The 26,541-nt window shown below is 39.8% G+C and overlaps 1 protein-coding gene across 10 annotated transcripts in view; it reads right to left on the bottom strand.

The window, feature by feature from the left end:
- The window catches only part of MIPOL1 (mirror-image polydactyly 1), a 289,347-nt gene that overhangs the window by 184,301 nt on the left and 78,505 nt on the right, over positions 1-26,541 (bottom strand). For all 10 annotated transcript variants that reach the window (XM_078853360.1, XM_073349064.2, XM_078853359.1 and 7 more), the window contains 2 exons: positions 24,935-25,067; positions 22,054-22,159 (listed from right to left, as the gene is read on the bottom strand). In XM_078853360.1, the coding sequence (XP_078709486.1) occupies positions 22,054-22,159; positions 24,935-25,067 (239 nt within the window). The remainder of the gene's footprint in view (positions 1-22,053; positions 22,160-24,934; positions 25,068-26,541) is intronic.

The raw sequence follows: 26,541 nt of genomic DNA, 5'->3' as shown, positions 1-26,541 counted from the left end.
GAACAAGGAAACCATCACTTATTTGAAGCAGTGACTCTGAATACAAAGCTAATTCCTGATGCACACATTCATATCAGATACAACTAACCCCGTTCTCTTACAGCAAGACATCAGGTTAAGAGAAAAGATCTCCTGAAGGTGCTTTTAACACCACCCTTTAACTAGCCCCAAAGTGGTGCACAATTTAGCTCTTGCACGATGCCTCTCTGGTATTACAAAGATAACATGGTCAGCACCCCTCTCTCCCTGTCAAGCCTTTACTTTATTGTTAATATATTGTTCTATTATCTGTTAAAGCATTCAGGGACCTTTGAGCATTAAGTGCCAATAAACTAAGATTTACTGTTAGTTTGCTCCCAAGGACAGAAACCTTCAAGTCATTCCTCACACTGGGCTTACTTTTTCTTCCTGCATCTCCCTTGTCAACATGGCTGACATCATCTCTGGTACACCGTCAGAATTCGTACCTCAACCCTGCTTCTGCTAAAATCTTTATTCACACACTTTCGTCATTCCCCCTCTCTAATATTGCAGATCTCTCTTTGCAGTCGTCCTAAATCCCTATTCTCAACTTCAGGGCACTCAGGACGCTGCAGTGAGACTACTCTTATTCCAAGGAGGACTATATCTTCTACCATGGCACTGGAATGGAATCTCCAAATTCAAATCAAAATTGTTTCCCCTGGGTCTCAAAGTTCTCCGTGGGCCCCTTTCACTCTAATGAACTGATCTTTAATTTACATAGTTCTCCTGCACCCAACTCTGACGCCTCCAAATGCTGGCATGTTTTCCAGTATTCTCAAGATTCTGCTGAGTCAAAGGCAATTGCATTTGTCCTTCCCCCTCTATCTGGAATTCCCTCCCATTCTCTGCGTCACGGATGAGTCATTTCCTTTCTTCAAGTCTCACCTTAAATAGATTCTGTTCACTTTAACCTAGAGCCAACTCTGCTGCTTTTTCTATCTTAGTTTCTTTTTTCCTGCTTCACCTTTGTACATTATTATTATGTCTGTATTAAAGTGGCTCCATCCAATTTACTATAAAGCACTTTATGATACTTCATGGGAATGGCACTTTATAAAATTGTAATTATATTTTATAATACACTTTTTGCTTACTACTGCACTTATATCATTGGTACCAAATAAATACATTTACAAATATTTACAGAAAATATTTAAAAGACAAACTAGCAATAAAATGTCACTGCAGTCAAAAATACCAGAACAAACTGTTGCTCGCGACTAAATTTTGTTGAGAAAATACCCCATGATGAAATGTCATTTTTTAGTTATTTTTCAGAAGTTTTAATATATCCATACAGATATATTCAAGTACAATGACAAAGAAAACAGCAGGAGTATGGATTTAACACTATCACAGCATGAAATATTCACCGATAAATATTCCTGAGTGTTATAAGATAAATAATTCCCTAACAACCTCCCACCACAAAACTAAAAAAGTGGAGAAGCATCAGACACCTAATCTACCTGGATTCAATTGTAATACTCTCATGAAAGACCAAACATCTTCATAGTTGCATCTTATGTCTCCATAGATTAATGTCAGTTTTTCCAAGAGGGTGGTGTTGGTTTGGTCAGTTAGCCAATCAAAGAATGAAATGGGAAGAAGCTGATATCCATTTTCATAAAATGACTCTTTTGGTCACTAAAAGTGCTGCAGCAATTCATTTCCTGGCATTACTTGAGCAGGGAAGATCTAGAATGTCCAAACCACAGAGGCTTGACATAGGGGAAACTCCTACCCTGGTCACCCTAGATAGAGCATCACAAATGCCATGATTTCTACAGTTCTGCCTACTGTGCCATTAGGACTGTTCAATAAATGAGGTCATTTGAAGGGTTAACCACAAGCATATCAAAACATTTCGATGAAAATGTAGTCTATACAATGAATACCCTTTAACTTGCAGATTCCTTGACCCCTTCCACGAGCAGCTTTGGCAGCTGAGAGATGTAGGACACTGGGGGAAGGAGTGGAAGAATTAATCCTGACAGATCATCTAGAAAGGAATTCTGGGTTGAAATACTTCTGTCACCCCTGGAGCAGAACCAGAAGCATTATTGGGAAGTGGATGAAAGGAGAAAGAAAGATGTGATTTTTGTGCTTCTGAGGGTAGGGTGAGAGGGCCAAGGAGAATGGGGACAGCTACACAAGTTGCTTCTAGGGGTATGGTCTACTCTCTTGTTCACGGTTGAAGAGGAGCCCTCAACTCAGTCACATTAGAGAGGTCACAGAAGATATATGCCAAATTGTGTTTCTGGCAGGAAAATAATTTCTGTATCATAAGAAAAACCATACCCGATTGTCCAAGAATATTCTGCCCAGATTTGGAGCATCCATCAAATACTCATTTAGATATCTTCAACCTGAATATTGTTTGGTGGCAAGAGGAAAAGAATTTTTCTGCTGCAGATGGATGTAGACACAACACCAGACGATACCTGTCTCTTTGTGAGATGATATCCTTGCTACTGTGCAGGGATAAAGTTAGGTGGATGGGCAGAGCGTGCAGCTCCAGATCTACACATGTGATTTGGAGATGACAGAATTAGTAGCACATGCGGAGAATGATTCTGACATCTGGACAGTTGTGTGGCGCAGATAAGCACTGTGTCCTTACACCTATCAGGTTCCCAAAGGGACATAAGATTTCTGAAATTTGTGATGGCATCATGATGCCAACTGCAGAGGCTTACATTAGAGCCTTTGTGTCTCTTGCTGAACTCACTTGGCTGGTTGTAGAAGCCTTATATGCCATCTGCCAGATTTCTCTGCTGGCCAGATCATCTACTGATTCTACATACATATTTTCACGTTCAACTTGTACATTCATTTCTGACCATATCAGATCATTTTTAGTATTCATAAATTTAAAAAGTTCTACAATTATATCAATATTTCTTTCTAAAAATCCTTTAATTTCATACAGGGTGCAATTATTTTGGTAGCTAAATGGGCTGAGAAATTTATTTTCACAGCAACAATCAACATTTTAAAGAGTTATTGATATGTCGTTGTAGCGGGGTGGCCACCCTGCTCCTAAAACAGAAGAGGTTAAAAGCAGCCCTGGAGAGGGCTGTGGCTGGGGATGGCTGATTGGGGAAGCAGCCGCAGCTGGGCTACGCCCCAGTCAGGCCCCAGCTGGCCTGTATAAAAAGGCTGTGAGCCAGAGGCCCAAGGAGTCTCTCTCCAGGCTGGGAGAGAGCAGGGCTTGGCTGCCTGCCTGCCTGCCTGCCTGCCAAGGTACTAAGGGTGGTGCAGTGCTGGGGAAGAAGCAGGCTGAGCAGGGGCTCGTGATGACTGGGAGTAGCCCAGACTGAGGCAAGGTGGGGATAGTGGATTGGGGGTTCCCCAGGAAGGGGAGACCCAGAGGCAGAGTGTGGGGGTACTGCCAGGGGCACCGGGGGCTGTGAGGGACAGAGTGGCCAGAGCTGTGCGGATCACTAGCCTGCAGAGGGTGCTCTGGGGCTGAAAGAGCTAATTTCCAACAACCAGAAGGAGGTGCTGGAGGGGTGTGTCCGCTCCTTTACAGTCGTGTATAGAAGTACAGCCCCACTCCTACAAGCTACTTGGCAAAGGCAGACTCCTGCAGCTGCACAGAGCCCTACTGAGTTCAGGAGAGCTGGAGGATAAGATTGTAATTCTTCAAAGTTAATAACGAAGAGAAACACCCAACTGTGCAAAAAAAAAAAAAAATCTCCCACCCACTATCAAGCTCATATTTGAAGATAAATAAGCAAAAAAGGATTTTTTCTAGAACTACCCCTGCATGAATGTGCACAGAGTGTGGAGCAAGGGACAAGGTATGCCTTCCCTCCCCCAGCTCCAATGGAGGGGTTGAGCTAATCTCAGTCCTTGTGATCCTATGGGGACTAGGACTGAATGACACCAGTTACCCCACGGATGGCCCGGAGGAGCCATGGCCACACCCACTCCAGGGGCAAGGCACACTGAACCCTCACATGCCGTTGCGGTGGCCATGCTACCTGTGTCCATTGGAGAATTCTGGGAAGCATTATGTCATTTGTAAGTGGCTTATACTTATCACCTTCCTTTATCGAAAACAGCTCTATAAATAAGGACCAAAAGAGTGAAGAGGGAAAAGAGAGTATTTTTATATAATTTAGCATTCTGTTACAGAAAAATACCACTATCAGCAATACCACATCTTTCAACCAGAAGGATCTCAAAATGCTTTACAAACTTTATAAAGAAATCATCACCCACTGAAACACAGCCACCTCTGGAGTGAAACAGAACATCTGTTTAACAGCACAACATTTTAATGCTATATTTAGGACAGGATCTGAAGAATGAGAGTCCAAATAAAACTCCTTGGGAGATATTTTGACAGAAAGGATGCAGTTATCCAGTTTGGAACATCAGGATCCACAACCCTATCTATGCTTATGAAAAGTGTCATGGGATTGTGAATGAACATAAGCAATCGGGTTCTTATGTCCACTACAAAAGATGGCACCTCCAGCAGCACAATGGCCCATAGTTCCATGCTAGCACACTAATTCGGTGCCTGACTCTAAGAAATGAGAACCAGCTACTTAATCCACCCTCCTGGGTTTTCCATGGAAGCCTGCCATTGAAGTACCAACCAACCCTCCCCTGTTTATCTCAAGAGCTGACCAACAAGAATAAAATTTTGTATACAATTTCCCCCCTTGAAACATGATACATGAACTGAACATGTATCTTCAGGCATTAAGGTAAAATGAAGACTTATTTTTTAGTAATAGCATGTATATCTCAGGACATGCAAGAGTTAATAGAGGTTATTCCTGCAATGTTAGATAAAATTCACCTAATGAAAAAAACACCCCCAACTGTTTTCCAATGACAGGTTTCAGAGTAGCAGCCGTGTTAGTCTGTATCCGTAAAAAGAAAAGGAATACTTGTGGCACCTTAGAGACAGTCTCTAAGGTGCCACAAGTACTCCTTTTCTGTTCTCCAATGCTTACTAAAAGCGTACTTGAAACATATTTATATAGTACATTGAACAGCTAAATTTTATCTGCTCTGGAATAATGTAATAACATCTTTGTCTTTGTTACCAAAAAACTTATTATACTGGAGCTCTTTATTTCAAAATGATCATTATGCTAAGTCCATCAACTCTAAAACATTTTTATTTTTTAGTAAAGAAAACAACTGTAAACAGAGAGCTTTGGTAAGGTAGATAGCTATTACAAAGTTCACTTAGAAAATCAATATACCATTTTAGTTGGAATTTGCTCATTAAACACCCACAGCTCTAATGCAAATTATGATGGAATGAATAAAGCAAATACATATGCTTCTTTCTTTTTATTAAATGTAAAATCTGCTGTTAATTGCTTCTGGTATGTCATATAAACTTTTCTCCTTAACTATTAAATGGAAGCTTTTACAAAAGTCATTAGAGAGTCTCTTTCTTTAACTTGTATAAATTTCAATATTTGTTCAGTAAAGGTTCACAGCAGTTAAATTACATTAACAAATATTATTAGCTACTATGTAAGCCAGCTAAGTAAAATACTTATATTGCAGGTAAAACAAATCATTGGGTGTTTACAATAATATTTGGATATGCCCATTTTTAAACAAGCTTATCAAATATCCTGTAATTCTTAGTCAAATGAGAGACTCAAAGTAGATTTTTTCCCCAAATACTCAAATTTGTTTAGTAAGCTAATTGTTTTCTAATATGGGTGAAAGTAAATATGAAGAAGATGAACCATACCAAGTATGAGTTTACTGAGTCAAAGTAGTGTACATATTTTCTTAGTTAAACCTGATTCTGTTGGCAAACCTGTCTTCCACACTTTTTAAACTACCTTTAAAATACAGTAGTAGCAAGAGAGCGTGTTGGAAATCATTCTAGTTTAAACATTAGTTCATGATTCTCCAAACAACAAAACTTTGGGGGAAGGGAAGGAGTACGTTTCCCAGGAAAGAAGACTGTTTGCTGATTTCCTAGAGGTCATCTGTGTAAATAGAAAAGCTGAATAGGAAAGGCAAGAAAGAAGAAATTGTTAGGATTTAAAACATCTACCTCAGCAGAAATCACTTAACATTACTCCTATCAAAAAAATGAAAAAGCCAGAATAAAGGCAAGACCTTATAACAAAAAGATGAGATCGCTATCCACAGTACTATCTCAGAAGATATAATAAATATTACAACACTGTAAGGATTGACTTTCAGAATAATTCCCTGTTATGAAATATACCAGTACAGTATTTTGGAACTTTATAAGGTATTTTATAAATGAAGTAATAAAATTCTGCCATATATATATATACACACAATCGTGTGTATGTCTCTCTCAGAACAAAAACCAAAAGCTCTAAGAAGTACTGAAAGGTTTTATTTGTTTGTTAGTATTTTGTTACTAACTCTAGTTGTGATTGTTTATTGGGCATTTTCATGGAATAAGAGTGGCAAAAGCAACTTGCTGTTAATATATTGGTGGATGATATGAGGGTTCTTTGGGTTTTGGATTTAGTATTCAAGATTAGTGGCTGTTGAACTCTGCATGACCTAAGCTTTTCTTTAGAGTTGGCTTTGGAATTATCACTTTTAATGGTTATGCATAGTATGTATTTTTAATGTTATAGTCAATGCTGGGGGCAACAGGGTACATTTTTATGAAGAAATGCTTGGAGTTTCCTTAAAATTTAAAAGTTAAAATTTTTCAGAACTATCTGAAAATAAAATATTTCTAAGTCTTTTTTACTATATGATTTCACTGATAATTCATATAGCTCTATAGAGAGTTAAGATTTAGTTTGTCAGAAAACAAAGTAAATGATAGGTTTCAGAGTAGCAACCATGTTAGTCTATATTCGCAAAAAGAAAAGGAGTACTTGTGGCACTTTAGAGACTAACAAATTTATTTGAGCATAAGCTTTCGTGAGCTACTCACGAAAGCTTATGCTCAAATAAATTTGTTAGTCTCTAAAGTAAATGATGTATTTTCTATTTCGCCCTCCCCACCAAACATATATTAAAGTGAAAGTAAAATACAGGAAACACTTGGTAAAGTCATACTTTGAATTTAAGATTCCAGTAATGGGTCTCTTGTTTGTTCTGCTTAGTTGTTTCTGTGAAGGATCTGTCAGCTGAAATTTATCCCGGGGAATGGGCGTAAATGGTTTTGGGTTTTTTTGTGTTTGCTTGTTTTTGGAAGGAGGGCAAACGTGGGGAAAGAAAGGAGAAAAACAGGGAAGAGGGTCACTAAGAACCACCTTCATTTTCACCTTTGCAGCCTCCCCCAGCATTGGGGTGCCCTGTCCTTCTGGTCAGAGTAGGTTTGGAGCCTGTCTATGCCATTTCTAGATGGACCACTACTATTGATATTTGTTTTAAAACACTTGCCAAAACTCAATTTCCATTAAAAAAATCTTTTCTTTATTCATTTACTTTAGAAATCAAAATAAATTGACAGACTTTTTTCAGGTTTGGGTCTAGTCATTAACCCCCAGTTCTTATTTTAGAAATTGAACTTATAATAGTCAAATAAATTGAAACAGAGTAATTACATTACTGTGAATGTCATTAAAATGTACTATTAATCTGCCTACACACACACATTGCAAAATGCTGATAATCCCTGGAAATGTTGTAAACCTAAAGGACCTATTCTACTCTCATTGAACTCAGTGGCAAAACTCCCATGTCTTACTTTTTTTTTTTAAATGATCTTTAACGTTCTGCTATGAAACGGACAACACGACCAGGTTCTTCATTGCGATTTTGAAAATTACCATTAATTTATTTTAAATTTTGTCAGGTAACTAAAAATTAGAAGCACAATGCTGATGAACAAAAATTGCAAAGCATTTTTGACTGGTCTATACTAGGAGTTACCGACTACAAGCTATTTACATATAAATGTGACTCTGTAGATAAAGCAATCTGTACAAACACAGATAGACGCACTGACACTTTTATTGCTTTGTGTTTGCTATATGTATTTAGTTTGTTGTATTCATCTGCTCCTAAATTTCCAATGCTGTAAACACACTGATTTAACTAAATGGCTAAAACTATTTAGTTGGCACTTATCAAATGTGGCTCTGTACCGTGGTTTCACTGTGTACTCAGATCCAATTCAGTGAAAAAAGAAAAAAGAATTTTTGTGGGTTTAGATACCGACTCTCCACAGGACTTGCCTAACCTGGCTCTTGTGAAAGCTAATCCTTGTACAACTTTAACCTCTCTGCTTTCAACATACTGAATTCCACACAGCTGACTTTTCAAAAACTGCACAGCAATCTTGTTCAGCCTTTTTCTGTGAGTAACTGATTCCTGAATAGCTTTATTTAATTATTTTAATGGAAAAAGGATTGGTAAGTAACATGGGTATGTATACAAATGTAAGCACATTATGGTCATGTTTGGGTGTTACACTTCAACAACTATAGCCGGTGTAGTCCACGCTATTCCCTAAAAAAAAGATGATTTGAAGTCCTTTCTTTTGTGTATAAAGGAAAAACAGATCTTATATTTATGGTTTACTTGGCATCATGGAGCAAAAACTCACTAACAGGGCCTTATCTGAAATAAATGCTGGATTTATTTTTACATAAAAGCAAAACTGTATATGGCTTAATAACTAAAATACTGAACTTGTTCCATCCAATCAAATTTTATACTTTAGATAGTTGTGACCTGTATATTGTTTTTAGACTATTGACATTTCTGAGCATTTCAACGTAAACTTTAAAGTGAAACGTTCATTATGTTGCCAATAGTCATCAGAGTTGCAAAGAAAACTCTACGTTGTCTGTTCTTTTGACAGCTGTGTACTTTCCCATTCTCGTAAGTCAAACACTATTGTCTCTTTAAAGATTTTACTATGTATAAAGATACATTTTGATAAAACATTTAGAAAGTGGGTTTACATAATGCAACATTAATGACAAGAAAACCAAGAAATAATTATGTATACTGTATACACAGTGAATAATTATACACAGAGAGCTGAATAATTAGTGAAAGTATATGCATTACATACTTTTTAAAAACGTAGAATGTCATATGTATTTAGGTTTATAAACATAAGGGTTGGGAACTAGTGAGTTCTTTTGGCTAAAGCCCAATATTGGCCTTATTTCAGTTTAATTGGAAGAGGATCTTGAATTCATCTTCTCCATGAGTTATCAGGAACCTGGATTTCTCTTTGTACCAAAGGTTAATAAGAAATGTGTCTGCAAAAGTCAAACAGCATTAAATACCAAAAACTGATTATTATTCCACAGGAGTTGTTCTGTCATTCATAATCTCTCCATGCTCCAACCTTCCTCAGCTAATCTTTAATGGATGACATGCAAGAAAGAAAAATAACTAACATCTAAAAAGGGGACTCTACAGCAAGCTTTTAAAGAAATGGAAAATACTTTTCTCAGTGCTAGAAATAACCACCATTGGCACTTAATTAGTGAAACGACCACTTAAGTAAGAGGAAATAAGTAATGTTAAATTAAACTTTAAGTCTAGCCTAGCATCCTATTGGATGATTTGTTTTCTTCAATTCTGCTGTTTGAACTGTTGCACATTTATTCAGTAATTATAATTTTTCAAGTAAATTAAGGACATTTTCAATAATGCTCTGCACTTCATGATGTTCATACCCTATACCACATCTGAGTATTCCAAAGAACTGCACAAACATGAATACACAATATTAACTACTTGAACAGACTAAACGAAAACGTAAGTTTTCCTGTATTGTACTCCATTGCTACATTTTTTTTTTTGAGACCGAGAAAAAGAGAGACAGACAAACATATAAAGCTGCAAAACAAGTATAACAGTAAGTGATATGGAACACAAACAGCAAATAATAGATTGAGAAAAAGGTGGAAATTTTCCTTTTTTATTTTTAAAAGCAGAGAGAGAGAGGAAAAACCTCCAAAAGAGTTCACAATTTACATAAAACAATATTTTAAACATTCATATAGCAAAATTCACGGACCAATCTTTTTCCAATACATTCATATATAAACACAAAACCAAATGTTTTGCAATTATCTACTGGATTTTTAATAACAAAATAATTTATCCTGCTGAAAATTCAGGGATCTCAAAGCACTTGTCTCACAACTTACAGTGCTCTAGAGCTGTGAAAAATTTTACCTTCACATTACGAGTCTCCTATTTTAAGAACACTGCTACAGTCAAAAACTGGATGTAAGTATGAAATACTTGCCAACCTATTTTATTTTTGTAACAGTTTCTGAATGTATTTTTTTAAACTCACAAGAACAGTCCAAGGAATGACCCAGGTTGGGACTTTCAAGGGCTTCTTTGAAAATCCCAGCCTAACATTAGTTTATCTGTCCCAGCCAGTACACTGGATATGGATCTCTTTACTACATTCCTGTTCCTCTCCTCTCACCACCAACGTTCTCTCCCCCAAAGCCTGGGAAACAAGCAGGGAGAACTGGAAGTCCTGGCAAAGTCAAGGAATTATGATGTAATTGGAATAACAGAGACTTGGTGGGATAACTCACATGACTGGAGTACTGTCATGGACGGATTTAAGCTGTTCAGGAAGGACAGGCAGGGCAGAAAAGGTGGGGGAGTTGCACTGTATGTAAGAGAGCAGTATGACTGCTCAGAGCTCCGGTATGAAACTGCAGAAAAACCTGAGAGTCTGTGGATTAAAAAGTGTGATTTAGTCTGTGGATTTCGAAGTGTGAGCACCAAGGTTGATGTCGTGGTGGGAGTCTGCTACAGACCACCAGACCAGGGGGATGAGGTGGATGAGGCTTTCTTCCGGCAACTCACAGAAGCTACTAGATCGCACACCCTGGTTCTCATGGGAGACTTCAATCACCCTGATATCTGCTGGGAGAGCAATACAGCGGTGCACAGACAATCCAGGAAGTTTTTGGAAAATGTAGGGGACAATTTCCTGGTGCAAGTGCTGGAGGAACCAACTGGGGCAGAGCTCTTCTTGACCTGCTGCTCACAAACCGGGAAGAATTAGTAGGGGAAGCAAAAGTGGATGGGAACCTGGGAGGCAGTGACCATGAGATGGTTGAGTTCAGGATCCTGACACAAGGAGGAAAGGAAAGCAGCAGAATACGGACCCTGGACTTCAGAAAAGCGGACTTTGTCTCCCTCAGGGAGCTGATGGGCAAGATCCCCTGGGAGAATAACATGAGCGGGAAAGGAGTCCAGGAGAGCTGGCTTTATTTTAAGGAATCCTTATGGAGGTTACAGGGACAAACCATCCCGATGTGTAGAAAGAATAGTAAATATGGCAGGCGACCAGCTTTGCTTAACAGTGAAATCCTTGCTGATCTTAAACACAAAAAAGACGCTTACAAGAAGTGGAAGATTGGACAAATGACCAGGGATGAGTATAAAAATATTGCTCGGGCATGCAGGAGTGAAATCAGGAAGGCCAAATCACATCTGGAGTTGCAGCTTGCAAGAGATGTTAAGAGTAACAAGAAGGGTTTCTTCAGGTATGTTGGCAACAAGAAGAAAGTCAAGGAAAGTGTGGGCCCCTTACTGAATGAGGGAGGCAACCTAGTGACAGAGGATGTTGAAAAAGCTAATGTACTCAATAATTTTTTTGCCTCTGTTTTCACGAACAAGGTCAGCTCCCAGACTACTGAACTGGGCAGCACAGCATGGGGAGGATTATTTTTGAAAACTCATGGCGATCCGGGGAAGTCCCAGACGACTGGAAAAAGGCTAACGTAGTGCACATCTTTAAAAAAAGGAAGAAGGAGGATCCTGAGAACTACAGGCCAGTCAGCCTCACCTCAGTCCCTGGAAAAATCATGGAGCAGGTCCTCAAGGAATCAATTCTGAAGCACTTAGATGAGAGGAAAGTGGTCAGGAACAGTCAGCATGGATTCACCAAGGGCAAGTCATGCCTGACTAATCTAATTGCCTTCTATGACGAGATAACTGGTTCTGTGGATGAAGGGAAAGAAGTGGACGTGTTGTTCCTTGACTTTAGCAAAGCTTTAGACACTGTCTCCCACAGTATTCTTGTCAGCAAGTTAAAGAAGTATGGGCTGGATGAATGCACTATAAGGTGGGTAGAAAGTTGGCTAGATTATCGGGCTCAACAGGTAGTGATCAATGGCTCCATGTCTAGTTGGCAGCCAGTATCAAGCGAAGTGCCCCAAGGGTTGGTCCTGGGGACAGTTTTGTTCAATATCTTCATAAATGATCTGGAGGATGGTGTGGATTGCACCCTCAGCAAGTTTGCAGACGACACTAAACTGGGAGGAGTGGTAGATACGCTGGAGGGTAGGGATAGGATACAGAGGCACCTAGACAAATTGGAGGATTGGGCCAAAAGAAATCTGATGAGGTTCAACAAGGACAAGTGCAGAGTCCTGCACTTAGGACAGAAGAATCCAATACACCACTACAGACTAGGGACCGAATGGCTCGGCAGCAGTTCTGCAGAAAAGGACCTAGGGGTTACAGTGGATGAGAAGCTGGATATGAGTCAACAGTGTGCCCTTGTTGCCAAGAAGGCCAATGGCATTTTGGGATGTATAAGTAGGGGTATTGCCAGCAGATCGAGGGACGTGATCGTTCTCCTCTATTCGACATTGGTGAAGCCTCATCTGGAATACTGTGTCCAGTTTTGGGCCCCACACTACAAGAAGGATGTGGAAAAATTGGAGAGAGTCCAGCGGAGGGCAACAAAAATGATTAGGGGACTGGAACACATGAGTTATGATGAGAGGCTGAGGGAACTGGGATTGTTTAGTCTACGGAAGAGAAGAATGAGGGGGGATTTGATAGCTGCTTTCAACTACCTGAAAGGTGGTTCCAAAGAGGATGGATCTAGACTATTCTCAGTAGTAGCGGATGACAGGACAAGGAGTAATGGTCTCAAGTTGCAGTGAGGGAGATTTAGGTTGGATATTAGGAAAAACTTTTTCACTAGGAGGGTGGTGAAACACTGGAATGCATTCCTAGGGAGGTGGTGGATCTCCTTAGAAGTTTTTAAGGTCAGGCTTGACAAAGCCTGGGCTGGGATGATATAATTGGGGATCGGTCCTGCTTTGAGCAGGGGGTTGGACTAGATGACCTCCTGAGGTCCCTTCCAATCCTTATATTCTATGATTCTATGGTACAAATTATTTTCTGCTGCTGATTCACACTTTCTGAATTCATGATAACTGAGGGCAGGTCTACACTAGAAGCACTACATCAGCTCAGCTGCTGTAGGGTGTCTGGTGAGGATGCCCTATGCCAATAGGAGCATGCTCTCCCTTTGGCATAACTACTCCACCTCCATGAGAGGCGGAAGCTATATTGGTGGAAGAGCATCTCCCGCTGACATAGGGCTAGTGCAGACAGCACTTCCGTTGCTGTAACTTCCATCGCTCAGGGGGTATCTTTTTCACACCCTGGGCGATGTAAGTTAGATTGACTTAAGTGGTAGTGTAGACCTGCCCTTAGTTTGGATTGTGTATGGTACGGGGAGGGAAAGGGAACAGATTTTCCATACAATAAAAACTAACCAAAAAAGAGTTAAATTATTGTAAATTTTGTTAATTAATAGCAATTCTAGTGCAATTGTCATTTAAAAGGTATACAGAGCAATTTTTTCCCAGTGGCAACATAGCTAAATGAAATATAGTGGGTGAAATCCTGAACCCACTGAAATCAATAGGGGTTTTGCCATTGACTTCAATTGGGCCAAGATTTCAACCATTCACTGTAATGAGCTGGCAGTGTTTATCTGAAACACTTCACCACGTTAGCCAGTGTTAATACAGCTGAGAAAGAGATAAGTGGGTTTGGCTGATTCACTGAGGCATGTGTCTTGTTACCCTATGTAGACATAAGAGAACGGGAGCGGCTCTCAAAGATAAAGAGTCTTCTAAGGAGTGGGCTGAGCAGTGGCGATGGAGGAACCCTTGCAGGAACCAAGGTTTCATCAGCTCTTTAATAGTATCTTCTTGTTTTATTCATTAATAAAGCTGAGTTCCATGAAGGGGGTGACGTTAGACTTTACAAGTTTGTAGAGCAGATTGGAAATGCTGCCTGCTAATGTTAAGGTGAGGCAACGTGTCCAAGTAAACAGCTAAAACCAGAACAGAAAATAAAAACACAACCAGCCATGCCTCACACATCCAACAGTAGTTAATTCCTTCATCAGCAACTCTTAAACCCCCCCCAATAAACCAACATTTTCAAAATAAGTTTGTCTTCCATAACACAGAACAAGGAACCTAAAACTTCACAAAATCTAAAATTGTGCATCAAAGCTGTAGTTATATTACGAGGTTTTGATGATGTATTAAAACACAAAAGAAAGGCTAGTGGTAATTCCCTCTGTTTATCGTATTGCTCCATGTCCTTCCTTATAGCCATTGTTTGGGGTGACATACAAGTCCTTCTACAAGCAAAATGATTGCAATGTCACTCCCTTAGTAAAGCTGAGTAACCCTGCTTTGTTGACCTAGCATGATATTTCATTTATTCGCATTTCAGAAAAACAGTTTCAACCCTATCAACACAACAAATACAGGTTACGATGTTTCAGGTTGCATAGTCAGGACTTGGAGAAACTAGGTTACCAAGTAAGAAGTTCCCAGTCTACATTCTCCTCCTTTGCCAACCTAGATAACAGGATCGCCAAAGTGGCACCCAAGAAATGTGTTGGCCTATTTCTTTGAGAGGGAGAGAAAGTTATTTACATGATCTAAAGGAATGTAGGAACAGACCACTCCTTGTCCAAGATGCACTGAATAGAGCAGATAACCTGGAAGCCTTCTTATGGCTGGTCAAAATAGCCAGTCAGTTTTTAGAATTAGTATGCTGACCACTTGCTTAATCAGCATGGTTGGACTGCCCCTTTTGGAAAGTACGAGTTCAGAGACGTGACTCTTCCCCCTCCTCACCCTGAAGGAATTTTCTACTCTTCACGGTCATTGATCCAAGTCTCATCTCCCATTTCCAAGTGGGGAGGCTAATCTACTGAGAGAGAAAAAGTATTTTTGTGCTTGAGAGAGACTGTATTGGCCATGAGATTGTTTTGAGCAACCCTGTGATGCAATGAGCCTGAAGCTCAGACCTTCTAGAGAGACTTGAGAACAGACATCACTGTTGCCATTCTTGGTCATCAGTCTTATTCTACATGCTTAGCCCCCTTATACTGCAGCATGACATTGTGTCACTAAGTAACACTTTGTGGCAGTGATGTAGCCCTACTAAAATAAAGAACCTGCAAGACTCTCTATATAGCAAATATACCTAGAGTACAAAACCAGTGAAGGAGCAACCCTCAAACGTCTGGCACTTTAGGAAGTTTTTACAAACCAATGGGGGCTTCAACTAGACGCTGAAACTCTCCCTTACACAGAACTGCTCCTTCCTGTTAGCAGACAATGGTTGCCCCCTATATATCTATTTGTTTCTTCTTGGGGAAGGTCTAGTGGACTATCATCCTGGTTCAGACTGAGATCCATTCCCTCCTCTCACACCTTTGAATGGATATTCACCTTCTGTCTCCCCATCTCTTCCTTGCAGTGTCTCCACCCTTACTTTCCACTCTCCCTTTACCTTTTTTGGTGTGGTCCCCCCTTCTCCCACCCCTGGGGGGCAACTTTCCTTTCTCCCTTTCCACCTTTGGTGTCCATCCCTTCCTCTGTCCACTTTGAGAGGTTTCTCCTTCCTCTTCACAGCCCCTCCTGTGAGGTTCCTCCTTCCTCTCCTACAACCTTCCCTCCCACAGAGTTCCTTGTTTTCCTCTCCATCACCCTACACTCAATCCCTATATGGCTCTCTCTTCCTCTGCCTTCACCTGTTGCCTCTTCAATTACTTCCTCCTCCCGAGGGATAATTAAGTGAACAATACCTCCATAGATGATGGCTTAGATGAGAGAGAATCAGGCAGGGGGAATAGTAAAGAATTAGAAGAGAGAGAGAGAGAGACAGAGACAGAGCCTATGGAAACCAGCAGCAGCAGGAATAATAGCCTCTAGTGGCCAAAGAACTACAACAACAAAATTCTTCCCTATTTCTAGTCCCAGCTACTTGGGGCAGAGACAGGAACCCAAGACAGAGATTGAAACTCACCATTAGGGCTGCAAAAAGGAATGATAAAGACTATATTTGACAGTACATTATTTCTTATATATGACTACAAACACACGCCTTGTGTTTCTTTCCTCACTTTTTTTTACTTAGTCTTTTGTTATTCTCCCATTAACCCCTCAGATATTTCTGTTCTTCCTCTTTACCTCTTCCCATGCATGTACAAAGCTCTAGAAATGAAAAGTATAAAGTGACAAGCTTTGGGTTATTTGCTGCTGAACTCTATGGAAATTTCCATTTAAAAATGAACTCTCTTTTTAACAACAGTGCCAGTCCCAAGTGTGGATAAAAAAGGAGGCTTCTGCAGTTGGGTTTATACTCCTCTCCAGAATAGAGAGGGGTAACTAGTGGTGTTCCCCAAGGGTCAGCCCTAGGACCAATCCTATTCAACTTATTCATAAATGATCTGTAGAAAGGGGTAAACAGTGAGGTGGTAACGTTTACAGATGATACTAAACTGCTCAAGATAGTTAAGACGAAAGCAGACTGTGAAGAGCTTCAAAAAGATCTCACAAAACTAAGTGATTGAGCAACAAAATGGCAAATGAAATTTAATGTGGATAAATGTAAAGTAATGCACACTGGAGAAAATAACCCCAACTGTACATACAATATGATGGGGGCTAATTTAGCAACAACTAATCAGGAGGAAGATCTGGGAGTCATCATGGATAGTTCTCTGAAGACGTCCACGCAGAGTGCAGCGGCAGTCCAACATGCAAATGGGATGTTAGGAATCATTAAGAAAAGTTTAGAGAATAAGACGGAGAATATCTTATTGCCCTTATATAAATCCATGGTATGCCCACATCTTGAATACCGCATACAGATGTGGTCCCCTCATCTCAAAAAAGATATACTGGCATTAGAAAAGGTTCAGAAAAGGGCAACTAAAATGATTAGGGGTTTGGAACAGGTCCCATACGAGGCGAGATTAAAGAGGCTAGGACTTTTCAGCTTGGAAAAGAGGAGACTAAGGGGGGATATGATAGAGGTATATAAAATCATGAGTGGTGTGGAGAAAGTGAATAAGGAAAAATTATTTAGTTGTTCTCATAATATAAGAACTAGGGGCCACCAAATGAAATTAATGGGCAGCAGATTTAAAACAAATAAAAAGAAGTTCTTCCTCACTCAGCGCAGAGTCAACCTGTGGAACTCTTTGCCTGAGGAGGTTGTGAAGGCTAGGACTAGAACAGGGTTTAAAAGAAAACTGGATAAATTCATGGAGGTTAAGTCTATTTATGGCTATTAGCCAGGATGGGTAAGGAATGGTGTCCCTAGCCTTTGTTTGTCAGAGGGTGGAGATGAATGGCAGGAGAGAGATCACTTGATCATTACCTGTCAGGTTCACTCCCTCTGGGGCACCTGGCATTGGCCACTGTTGGTAGACAGGATACTGGGTTGGATGGACCTTAGAGCCAGTATGGTCATTCTTATGTTAACCCACTAAGGTAAAGCCTTACTGCAACAGTAACAGTTGGTGGGCAAAACCAGAGGTGGGCAAACTTTTTGGCTTGAGAGCCACATCTGGGTATGCAAATTGTATGGCAGGCCATGAATGCTCACAAAATTGGCGCTGGAGTGCAGGAGGGGGTAAGGGCTCTAGGTGGGGTTGCGGGCTCTGGGGTGGAGCCAGAAACAAGTTCAGGGTGCAGGAGGGGGCTCTGGGCTGGGGCAGTGGGTTGGAGTGCTGGGGCGGGGGGTAAGAGTTCCAGCTGGAGGTGTGGGCTCTGGGGTGGGGTTGGGGATGAGGGGTTTGGGGTGGAGGACGGTGCTCCAGGCTTGGACCAAGGGGTTTGGAGTGTGGGAGGGGGCTCCAGGATGTGGCAGAGGATTGGGGCATGTGGGGGGTGAGGGCTCCGGCTGGGGGTGCAGGCTCTGGGGTGGGGCTGGGGATGAGGGGTTTGGGGTGTAGGAGGGTGCTCTGTGCTGGGACTGAGAGGTTCAGAGGGCTGGAGCGGGATCAGGGCTGGGGCAGAGGGTTGTGGCATGGGAGGGGCTCAGGGGTGCAGGCTTCGGGTGGCGCTTACCTCAAGCAGCTCCCAGAAACGGCAGCATGTCTCCCATCTGGCTCCTACACAGAGCCGCGGCCAGGCGGCTCTGCGCACTGCCCCATCTGCAGGCACCACCCCTACAGCTCTCATTGGCCACAGTTCCCAGCCAATGGGAGCTGCGGGGGTGGTGCTTGGGGCAGGGACAGAGTGTGTAGCCCCCTGGTTACCCCTACACATAGGAGCTGGATGGGGAACATGGCGCTACTTCCGGGAGCCACACAGAGCCACAGCATGTGCATACAGAGTGATCTCTGATCCCGCTCCCTGGCTGGAGTACGGAAGTGGGGCAAGCCCCAGAACCCGCTCCCCAGTGGGAGCTCAAGGGCCAGATTAAATTGGCTGGCAAGCCGGATGTGGCCCATGGGCTGTAGTTTGCCCACCCCTGTCTTGAACCAAAAATCGAGGATGGTAGATGTAAATGGAACTTAAAACCCAAATACGACAGATCTCAGTGAAAGCCAAAAGGAAGCTAGAATCAAGACATCAAATCCTCATGATCAAATTTGTAACAAGAACAGGTGCATGGAATTATGAACTTTGTATAGTACAGAAAAACTGGCATAAGTTACATAAGAAACGAGAAAATACCATATGAACATACTTAATATCAGTGAAATGAGATGGGCAGGAGGTGGCAAGATGGTGTTTGATAGTACTACAATCTTATACTCAGGTGTAGGAATTATGCTGGATAAAATCACAGCGAAGACTCTGCTGACTTGGGAGGCAGTGAATGACAGAATAACGACAGCCATGCTGCAAACAAGACAGGACACCTGTACAAGTATATGCACCAACAAACACAGCAGGCCACAGTGAAATAGATACATTTTATGAGGAGGTGCAGCAACAACTGGACGATGTGCCTACCCACAAAATCAAGGTGATGATAGGCAACTTCAATGCACAAACTGGTAACAACTCTACTGGCTGGGAAGTAGTCACAGGCAGAGCAGCGGAAGGCATCCAAACTGATAATGACGAATAGGTCTCGATTCGCAGTGGCACAAACACTCTAAAGATAGGAGGACAAGAGGAGTCACAAGGTCACATGGAGATCATGAGATTATGCAACTATCCATCAGACAGAGCACGTGTGTATACCAAAAATGTGCTATATTCTTTGAGGGATGTCAGAGTCAGCAGAGGAGCAGATGTTGGCTCAGATCATTATATTTTAATGTCCACATTACAACTTAAACTCAAAGATCATGAAGACACACAGACAGTGTTCTAGCAAGAGAAAAGTTCAAGGACACAGAAACGTAGATCTGATTCCAGATTGGACTTAGTAACCATTCCAGGATTTATAGGACCAGGCTGATGACAGAGCAGGACATATTATAAAAGTAAGACGGCTCAGGTGGTTGGGATGTGAACACCACATGGCAGATGGGAAACATGCTACGCAAACACTGAATTGCATACCTGAAAGAGGAAAGAGAAAGCAAGGAAGGCAAAGGAAGATCTGGCACAGGAAGTGAGAACACTGAGTGAATTGCCATCACCTGGGAAGAAGTACCATAATCAGTGCAGAAACTGGACTGCCTGAGATGTCAGGTATCTTTTTCTGCCTTTCTGACACAGGTTTTAAATCAGCAAGGCCTTCTATAAATTGGAAGGTTCATTTTTAAAAAGTGAATTGTAATCCCTCCCAAAGAAGGTGGTAAATGTTTTTATGATGTCCTTATGTGATGCTTTTTACAATGTACTTTTCTGGAGTAATTTTCTTATCACAAAGTCAATACTAAGCAATAGGAAGAATGCAAACACCCATATTTCTAAGCTTCATTCTTGATGTGTTAAATACAATAGCAATTAAACATTAACTAGTTACATGAAATCATAACACCATGTGTTCCCCTTTTCTCAATGAACTTAACAAATTGAAAAAAATCATTTGTCTAAATACACTGAATCTTCATTATTATGCTCTTTAATGATAAAGTAGGTCTGCCCCTGAAGTTTTTATTAGACAAATCGGCAAACCTCCACAAGTTCAGTTTGGTTTAGATAACTTGGATAAGCACTCCAAATTTTGGAGTTATCTGAAACTTTTACACTGGTAAAACCGAGCAGGAAGCAAACACTCGAGAGATATTGGAGGCTTTCTTCTTCCAGTCAGGCTAGAAATAAAAGGACACCCAGTTTCCCAGCAATTAGACACTTCTGCTCTTCCAGAACAGGAGATGCAGAAACAAAGAAAAGATGAGAGGGGGAAAATTTATTAAAAAGTTACCTAATGTTCTTAAGACTTCAAAGCTTTGATTCACATTCGGTTTCAATGGTTTATTGCTATGTCCATATCTAGTTATCATATCATGTCATATCCTTCTGAGAGGATATCATTAATAAATTTACTAAAGTAAACAGAAAATTAAAAACTTAAGATGGGAACTGATTGCCAATAGTTGTTTCTTCTTATCCTTACAGGAAACTGATTAGGATTTTGACTATGTATTTTATATCTACAGGGGCTTTTTCCCTATAGGCTTTAATGAGCAATGAAGGTTTACTTTAAATAGAATATTTCTGTATTATATACAATAGGTAAGACGCTATGCAAACATCCAGAAAACAAACAGATAACTTTGAATTTAATGCAAACAAAAGATGTTATCATGACACACACAGAAGATTTATGTTTCTTCTGAATATACACAAGAGGGTTCATTCAAAAAAAGAAACTAGCAGAGTTTAATAATATCCAGAATTTCTCTTATTTTGTTTCACACTGTCTAGCTCCTCATCCCCATAAACCTCCTCTTCCATCTGTAATATACACACACAAAAGAATATCGTATTCTTAGGAGCTTGACATTAAACTGATAGCCAACCATCTGATTTTTCAGTTGGAGAGTTTACTTACATTCTTTTCCACTATTTTTCTGGTGATGATTAATCTCCCTTTCAGTACCAATATCTTGGAGACAGGTCATTAGACACATAATTTTACACCTTGCACCTAACTTAAACCTAATAAAATATGGCTGAGAATAAATTGCGTGAAGCATTTCATAAAATTCTGGTGCAATTAACTCTAAATCACATGGAGAAAGATCTCAAAGAACGTTGTCATCTTTCTTTATGGTACTAAACATCATCTTTCTATAATATTTTAGCCTCACGGTGTACTGGCTCTATATAAGAAATCACTGTCAAATGTAAATATATTCTACTTAAAATATAACTTTTTGCAACTTAACAAGGTAACTGTTTTTTTTTATATACCTACCCAGAGAACAATGGTTAAATATATTCACATCTGTACTGTTCTTAAAATCTATTTTAAAGTAGTCACTTTCAACTGTAAACTTTAAAATCGTTGCACTTTGGAAATCTTTTATAAACCTCATCCTCTGGAGCCATACCATCATCAATGTCATGAGATGAAAATTCATTAACTACCAGAAGAACAGATTTTTCAAGTAAAGTGCAGGTCTCCAGTTGAGGTGAATATGTGACTATCTCCATACAAAGGGGGGGCGGGGGGGGTAGTATTGCTCTGAACAAGCTAAAACAATAAGTGGTATTTGAACTGCTGGTTGAAAGGTAGAGGCACTGGTAATCATTATTTCTTCTTGTTTGTTCAGGACCTTCCAACAAAACAAACAACCTTTTTGTGATTGGATTGACATGGTGTTAACAATGCACTTAATGCCCAAATCAGTATGAATACAGGTAAAGCTCTCACTAATACCAGTACCAGGATGTTAAAGCCACCTATTTTCTAAGCAACTCTAAACAGCCACACATAAAAAAAAAATTATCAAATCTTCCCTCCTTTAGCAAACATAGCTAACAGTCACTAGGCCACGTCATATAGCAACCATGGGTACTGTATGATCCATAGGGCCATCTGTTAAATGCTTGTCTACTGTACCTGCAGTCTTTTCCGCAATCTTAGCTTCTGTAGCTCTCTCTTGCAGTTCTAAGTCCAGCTTTATTGTCTTCAGCTCCTTGTCTTTTTCAGACAGCTTATCCTGAAGCTTAATTGAACAAATGGACAATAAGATTCTTGTCTGACAAATATACCCTGTCCATTAATCTTCAGCAAAATAAAAATTTCCCATTATAAAATGATTCCTTTCCTTCCAAAGAAAACAAATATTAAACAACACAGGTGTTTAACGTACTTCTATTTATTTAAAACACTAAAGCAGAAAATACCATCTGTTTTCAACCCCCTTGTTTTCATCTACTCTGTACGACAGACAGCACTGTTTTTATTTGGGACACTCCAACTCAGAAACTACTAGCTGTAACAGTGTTACATTAAGAAATTCAGAAGCAGCATGGGATGAATGATGCATCTTATTCCCTGGAATATTCTTTCAGCTTACAGCCCTTTCATAGCAATGGTGTTCAGTTCAGATAAACGGAAAGGTTTGGGCCAAGATTGTAGGTGCAATACATTCTTTTCTGTATTCTTTTCAAGCCAGAATTTTGACTCTTTCTCCTCATATTGAGCCCTTCTTTTATTTGGGAATCAATTGGATCTGTACTTGGGAAACAGTAAAGTGTGGCTGTCATTTAACTGTAAAAAAATGTACCTGCAGAAACGTCAGAATCTGCCATTTGGTTATGCACATGTGACTCTCACTGACAATAGAAACCTCTGCAGCGTGTGACCCAGGGATTGGCAACCTTTGGCACACGGCCCATCAGGGTAAGCCCCCTGGTGGGCCAGGCTGTTTTGTTTACCTGCCGCGTCCGCAGGTTTGGGCGATCGCAGCTCCCACTGGCCACAGTTTGCCACTCCAGGCCAATGGGGGCTGCGGGAAGCAGCGGCCAGCACATCCCTCGGCCTGCACCACTTCCCGCAGCCCCCATTGGCCTGGAGTGGTGAACCGCGGCCGGTGGGAGCTGCGATTGGCTGAATCTGTGGACACAGCAGGTAAACAAATCGGCCCAGCCTGCCAAAGGTTGCAGCGTGCCAAAGGCTGCCGATCCCTGGTGTAACCAATAACAGAAATTACCCCAAAACTTACATTAAAACAACAAAGTGACATTTGGGCCTGCCTATCAGATTGACTATATTCATAAAGCAAGAGCTCCAGTTTATAAATTATTGCTCTTATTTATAAGCTTCTAGCCACTGTTTATGCCAAACAGCTGATAATAGCGTCATGAAATGCTTGAGCTGTCTGAGAATGGGGGAAAATCCATGGGGATAAATTGTTTAACAGAACAGATTAAATGAATGCCATTCTGGAAAGTAGGTTTCAAACTTTTCATAAAAATGTGGAAGCACCATCATTCAAACTCTCTACCATCAACGTTATATTAGAAGGCTGAAGTCTAGTCTTCACGAAAAAAACAAAACCAAACCCAAGACAAGGTAGTGATGGAGGCTGAGGGAATTAAAGTAACACTAATAAAACATGGATTGGGGTTCATTTGGTAGATAGAATAACTTTGGAACCAAGAACTCTCAGAGTCTCAAACTCCTCCAAATTCTAGAGAGAGAAATCCAATGGAGATTACAGTACACAAACAGAGGGACGCAGAGGTTATATTAAAATGATCAATGCTTAAGAATTTGTACAATCTCTAGGGTTTCCCTCAAGATTAAGACATGAGGGAGTAGGGGAAAAATCTCAAATGTTTTCTATCTAAAATGAGAGAAATTTGGAGAAATATATGTAGAGATTGCAATTGTTATTTTGGTATTAGTCTAATTAAAGGTGGAATTAAGCAAACAGGAGAGGGAATGTGAGAGAGTAGATAATTAAAGCTTGGGATGGAAAAATGTGGTCAGCATTAAACAAACAGAGGTGCTGTTAGAGGCCAGGTATGGTAACAGACCTGAAGAGGCACTGCTGCTAAATAAATCAAGTTCAGTCAATCAGCTGCAATGCAGAAATTCATTAATTAAATGACAACGGGGAAATGCTAATAAAAAGGGAAAATAAATACAGCGGAATTTACTAAGCCCTCAAATCTGTGAACATTTCTGTACTTGTTTTCAAAAGGACAACCAAAATGAGTACAGTTAAGCATATGCATGTTTGCTGGATTGGGGCCTGAAACAATTTGCTATGTCTAATTATTTACGTTCTGCTTTTAAAACATTGGTCTCTCCCCTCTTCTCAGAAAAGTTTTAATAGGAGTGCACTGTTGTGAGATTTCATGTTACTAAATATTATTACTTCTTCAAAATATTGTATGATACCTTTACTACTAGTTTGCTGTGAAATATCAAATTATTGTAAAAATAAATGGACAAAGCACATTTTGTGACACATTATTCTCGCTTTTGTACTGTGCTTACTTAATCACTCATTTGCAAAATTCTGTGATCTGTACTGGATCTCCCAGTCATTAGCGTGAATGACTGACATGAAACTAGCCCAGTGTGGGCCCTGATCCAAAGCTCACAGAAGACCACAGGAGTCTTTCCATTAATTTCAGTAGGTTTCAGATTAGCCCTTCTGTTTCTAAATTCCCCAGTCTCCACAAGTCTGACTGAAACCTAGTAAAATGTTAATGAATGGCCCTACAGTGATATATTTATTTTGCATCTATATCTATGATATAGGAATTGATGTCACTGATTAAAAAAGTAAAAAAATAAAAGATTATTCACTTCCTTGGAAACATTCATTATGCAAATACTAAGAGTAGAAATGACAAGAGATCTATTGATTAATAATGCAATAAAATAAAATAATTTAAAAAACTATATTAGAAAAGGTTGAAATGAAGGTTTAATGGGAAACAATAAAACAGCAAGTACTGTAATCTGAATATCTCTATTGTACCTTTTTATTCTTTGCCCTTACAACATCCAATTCTTTTAAAAGGAATGCAATATTCATCTCTTTATCTAGGTCTCCAGTCTCCTTCCAAGAAGTCATGAGGTCAGAGAGCATTCTACCTTGTTTTTCTGTAATACTATGATTTTTAAAAAAAGATTAAAAAAATTCATCAATCAATAGAATAGAAATTCTCTCATTCAGCAAGACATCCACTACCTGCATCTGAAGTTTACAAAACTATCACAGATTTAGGATTTATAAATTAGCCATAGAGCTGGACAATGCTATTTCTCACCTTTTAAACCTACAAGAGCAGCAGTATTTGAAATAATAAATGTATTAAAATGCTAGTATATAAAATAAACTAAGCTAAATAAGCTATGAAGTCTATAAATTGGAAATGCTTAAAGGAAGTAAAGATCAAAAATCCTGAGCTTAATCTGGAGTGATAATGTAAGGAAAATATTGGGGGATCAAATTTATGCTCAGGATAAAGTATGTATTCCAAGAGAATGGGTCACTCAACGAAAAGAAATGAAAATATTCAAAATATATTCAAAATATTCAAAATATTCAAAAGATATGAGACAAAGGAAAACATATTTTTGGAATTCTAGAAAATGATTTTATGTTATTCTGAATATTATATCAGACCACAGGATGTTCCCACTTTATACCACCCTATTCCAAGAGCATTTATTTAGTGATGGAAAGAAGAGAGATAAGGTAGAGTTGAAAAGGTTAATTTTTGGAATACAATGTGGTGAAATTTCCTGCTGAACCTTTATACTACCTATTTTGCTTCTAAGGTCTGATACCAGCTACTGTAGGGAGCTGATAACAAGGGGTGAAATCCTTTCCTGGTTAAAAACTGAATTGGGCACTCTTGCTATACCAATCAGACAAAAATTTAGGCTTCATTAACAGTATACCAATGTCTACAAAATATTGTCTTGTAGTCTACCTTTCTAGGACCCAACTCAAAGTAAGATTTAAAAAATTCCTTTTACTCTGTCACCTGTTATTTCCAGATAACTCAGATCTTAGCTCTAATGCAGAACCAATGTAGACATGTTCATGGATTAGGGGAGAAATTCATGGATTATAAGTAACAGGCACAGAAACCTTAAGTTTTATACAATATAACCTATTACCTTTGACATACCAACTCTGCAACTTTTTTTGTGCACGCTATCTTCAAATACAATACATTTCCCAAAAATAAATAGGAGAAAACCAAGGGTGATCTTTCCCAGACAGCTGAAGACCTAGCAAAATATTTTCAAATGTGGCTAAGTGTCTTTGGAGCCGAAATCCCATTTTCAAAAATTTACTTAGACACTACAGTCCCACTGACTTTCAATGAGACTTCCTAAATCAATGGCTCCTGATTGCCTAAGTCACTTTTGGAAATGGGATTCAGGCTCCAAAGTCATGAGGGTGCATTTGAAAATTTAACCCCTAGTAAATAAATCAGAGTTTCTCATAAGTACATACACACATGATTACATGAAGGAGCGTTTTACATTCTAATTATAATGAAAATGCAATATAGATTATCATGGGACTCAAAACAGGTCAAATAAAGAATGGAAAATAATATGGATAAG

The sequence above is a fragment of the Lepidochelys kempii genome, chromosome 6, assembly GCF_965140285.1.
Source record: "Lepidochelys kempii isolate rLepKem1 chromosome 6, rLepKem1.hap1, whole genome shotgun sequence".
Taxonomy (NCBI): Eukaryota; Metazoa; Chordata; order Testudines; family Cheloniidae; genus Lepidochelys; species Lepidochelys kempii.
Note: the sequence above shows the minus strand (reverse complement) of the source record. Positions and strands in the feature narration are given on the sequence as shown.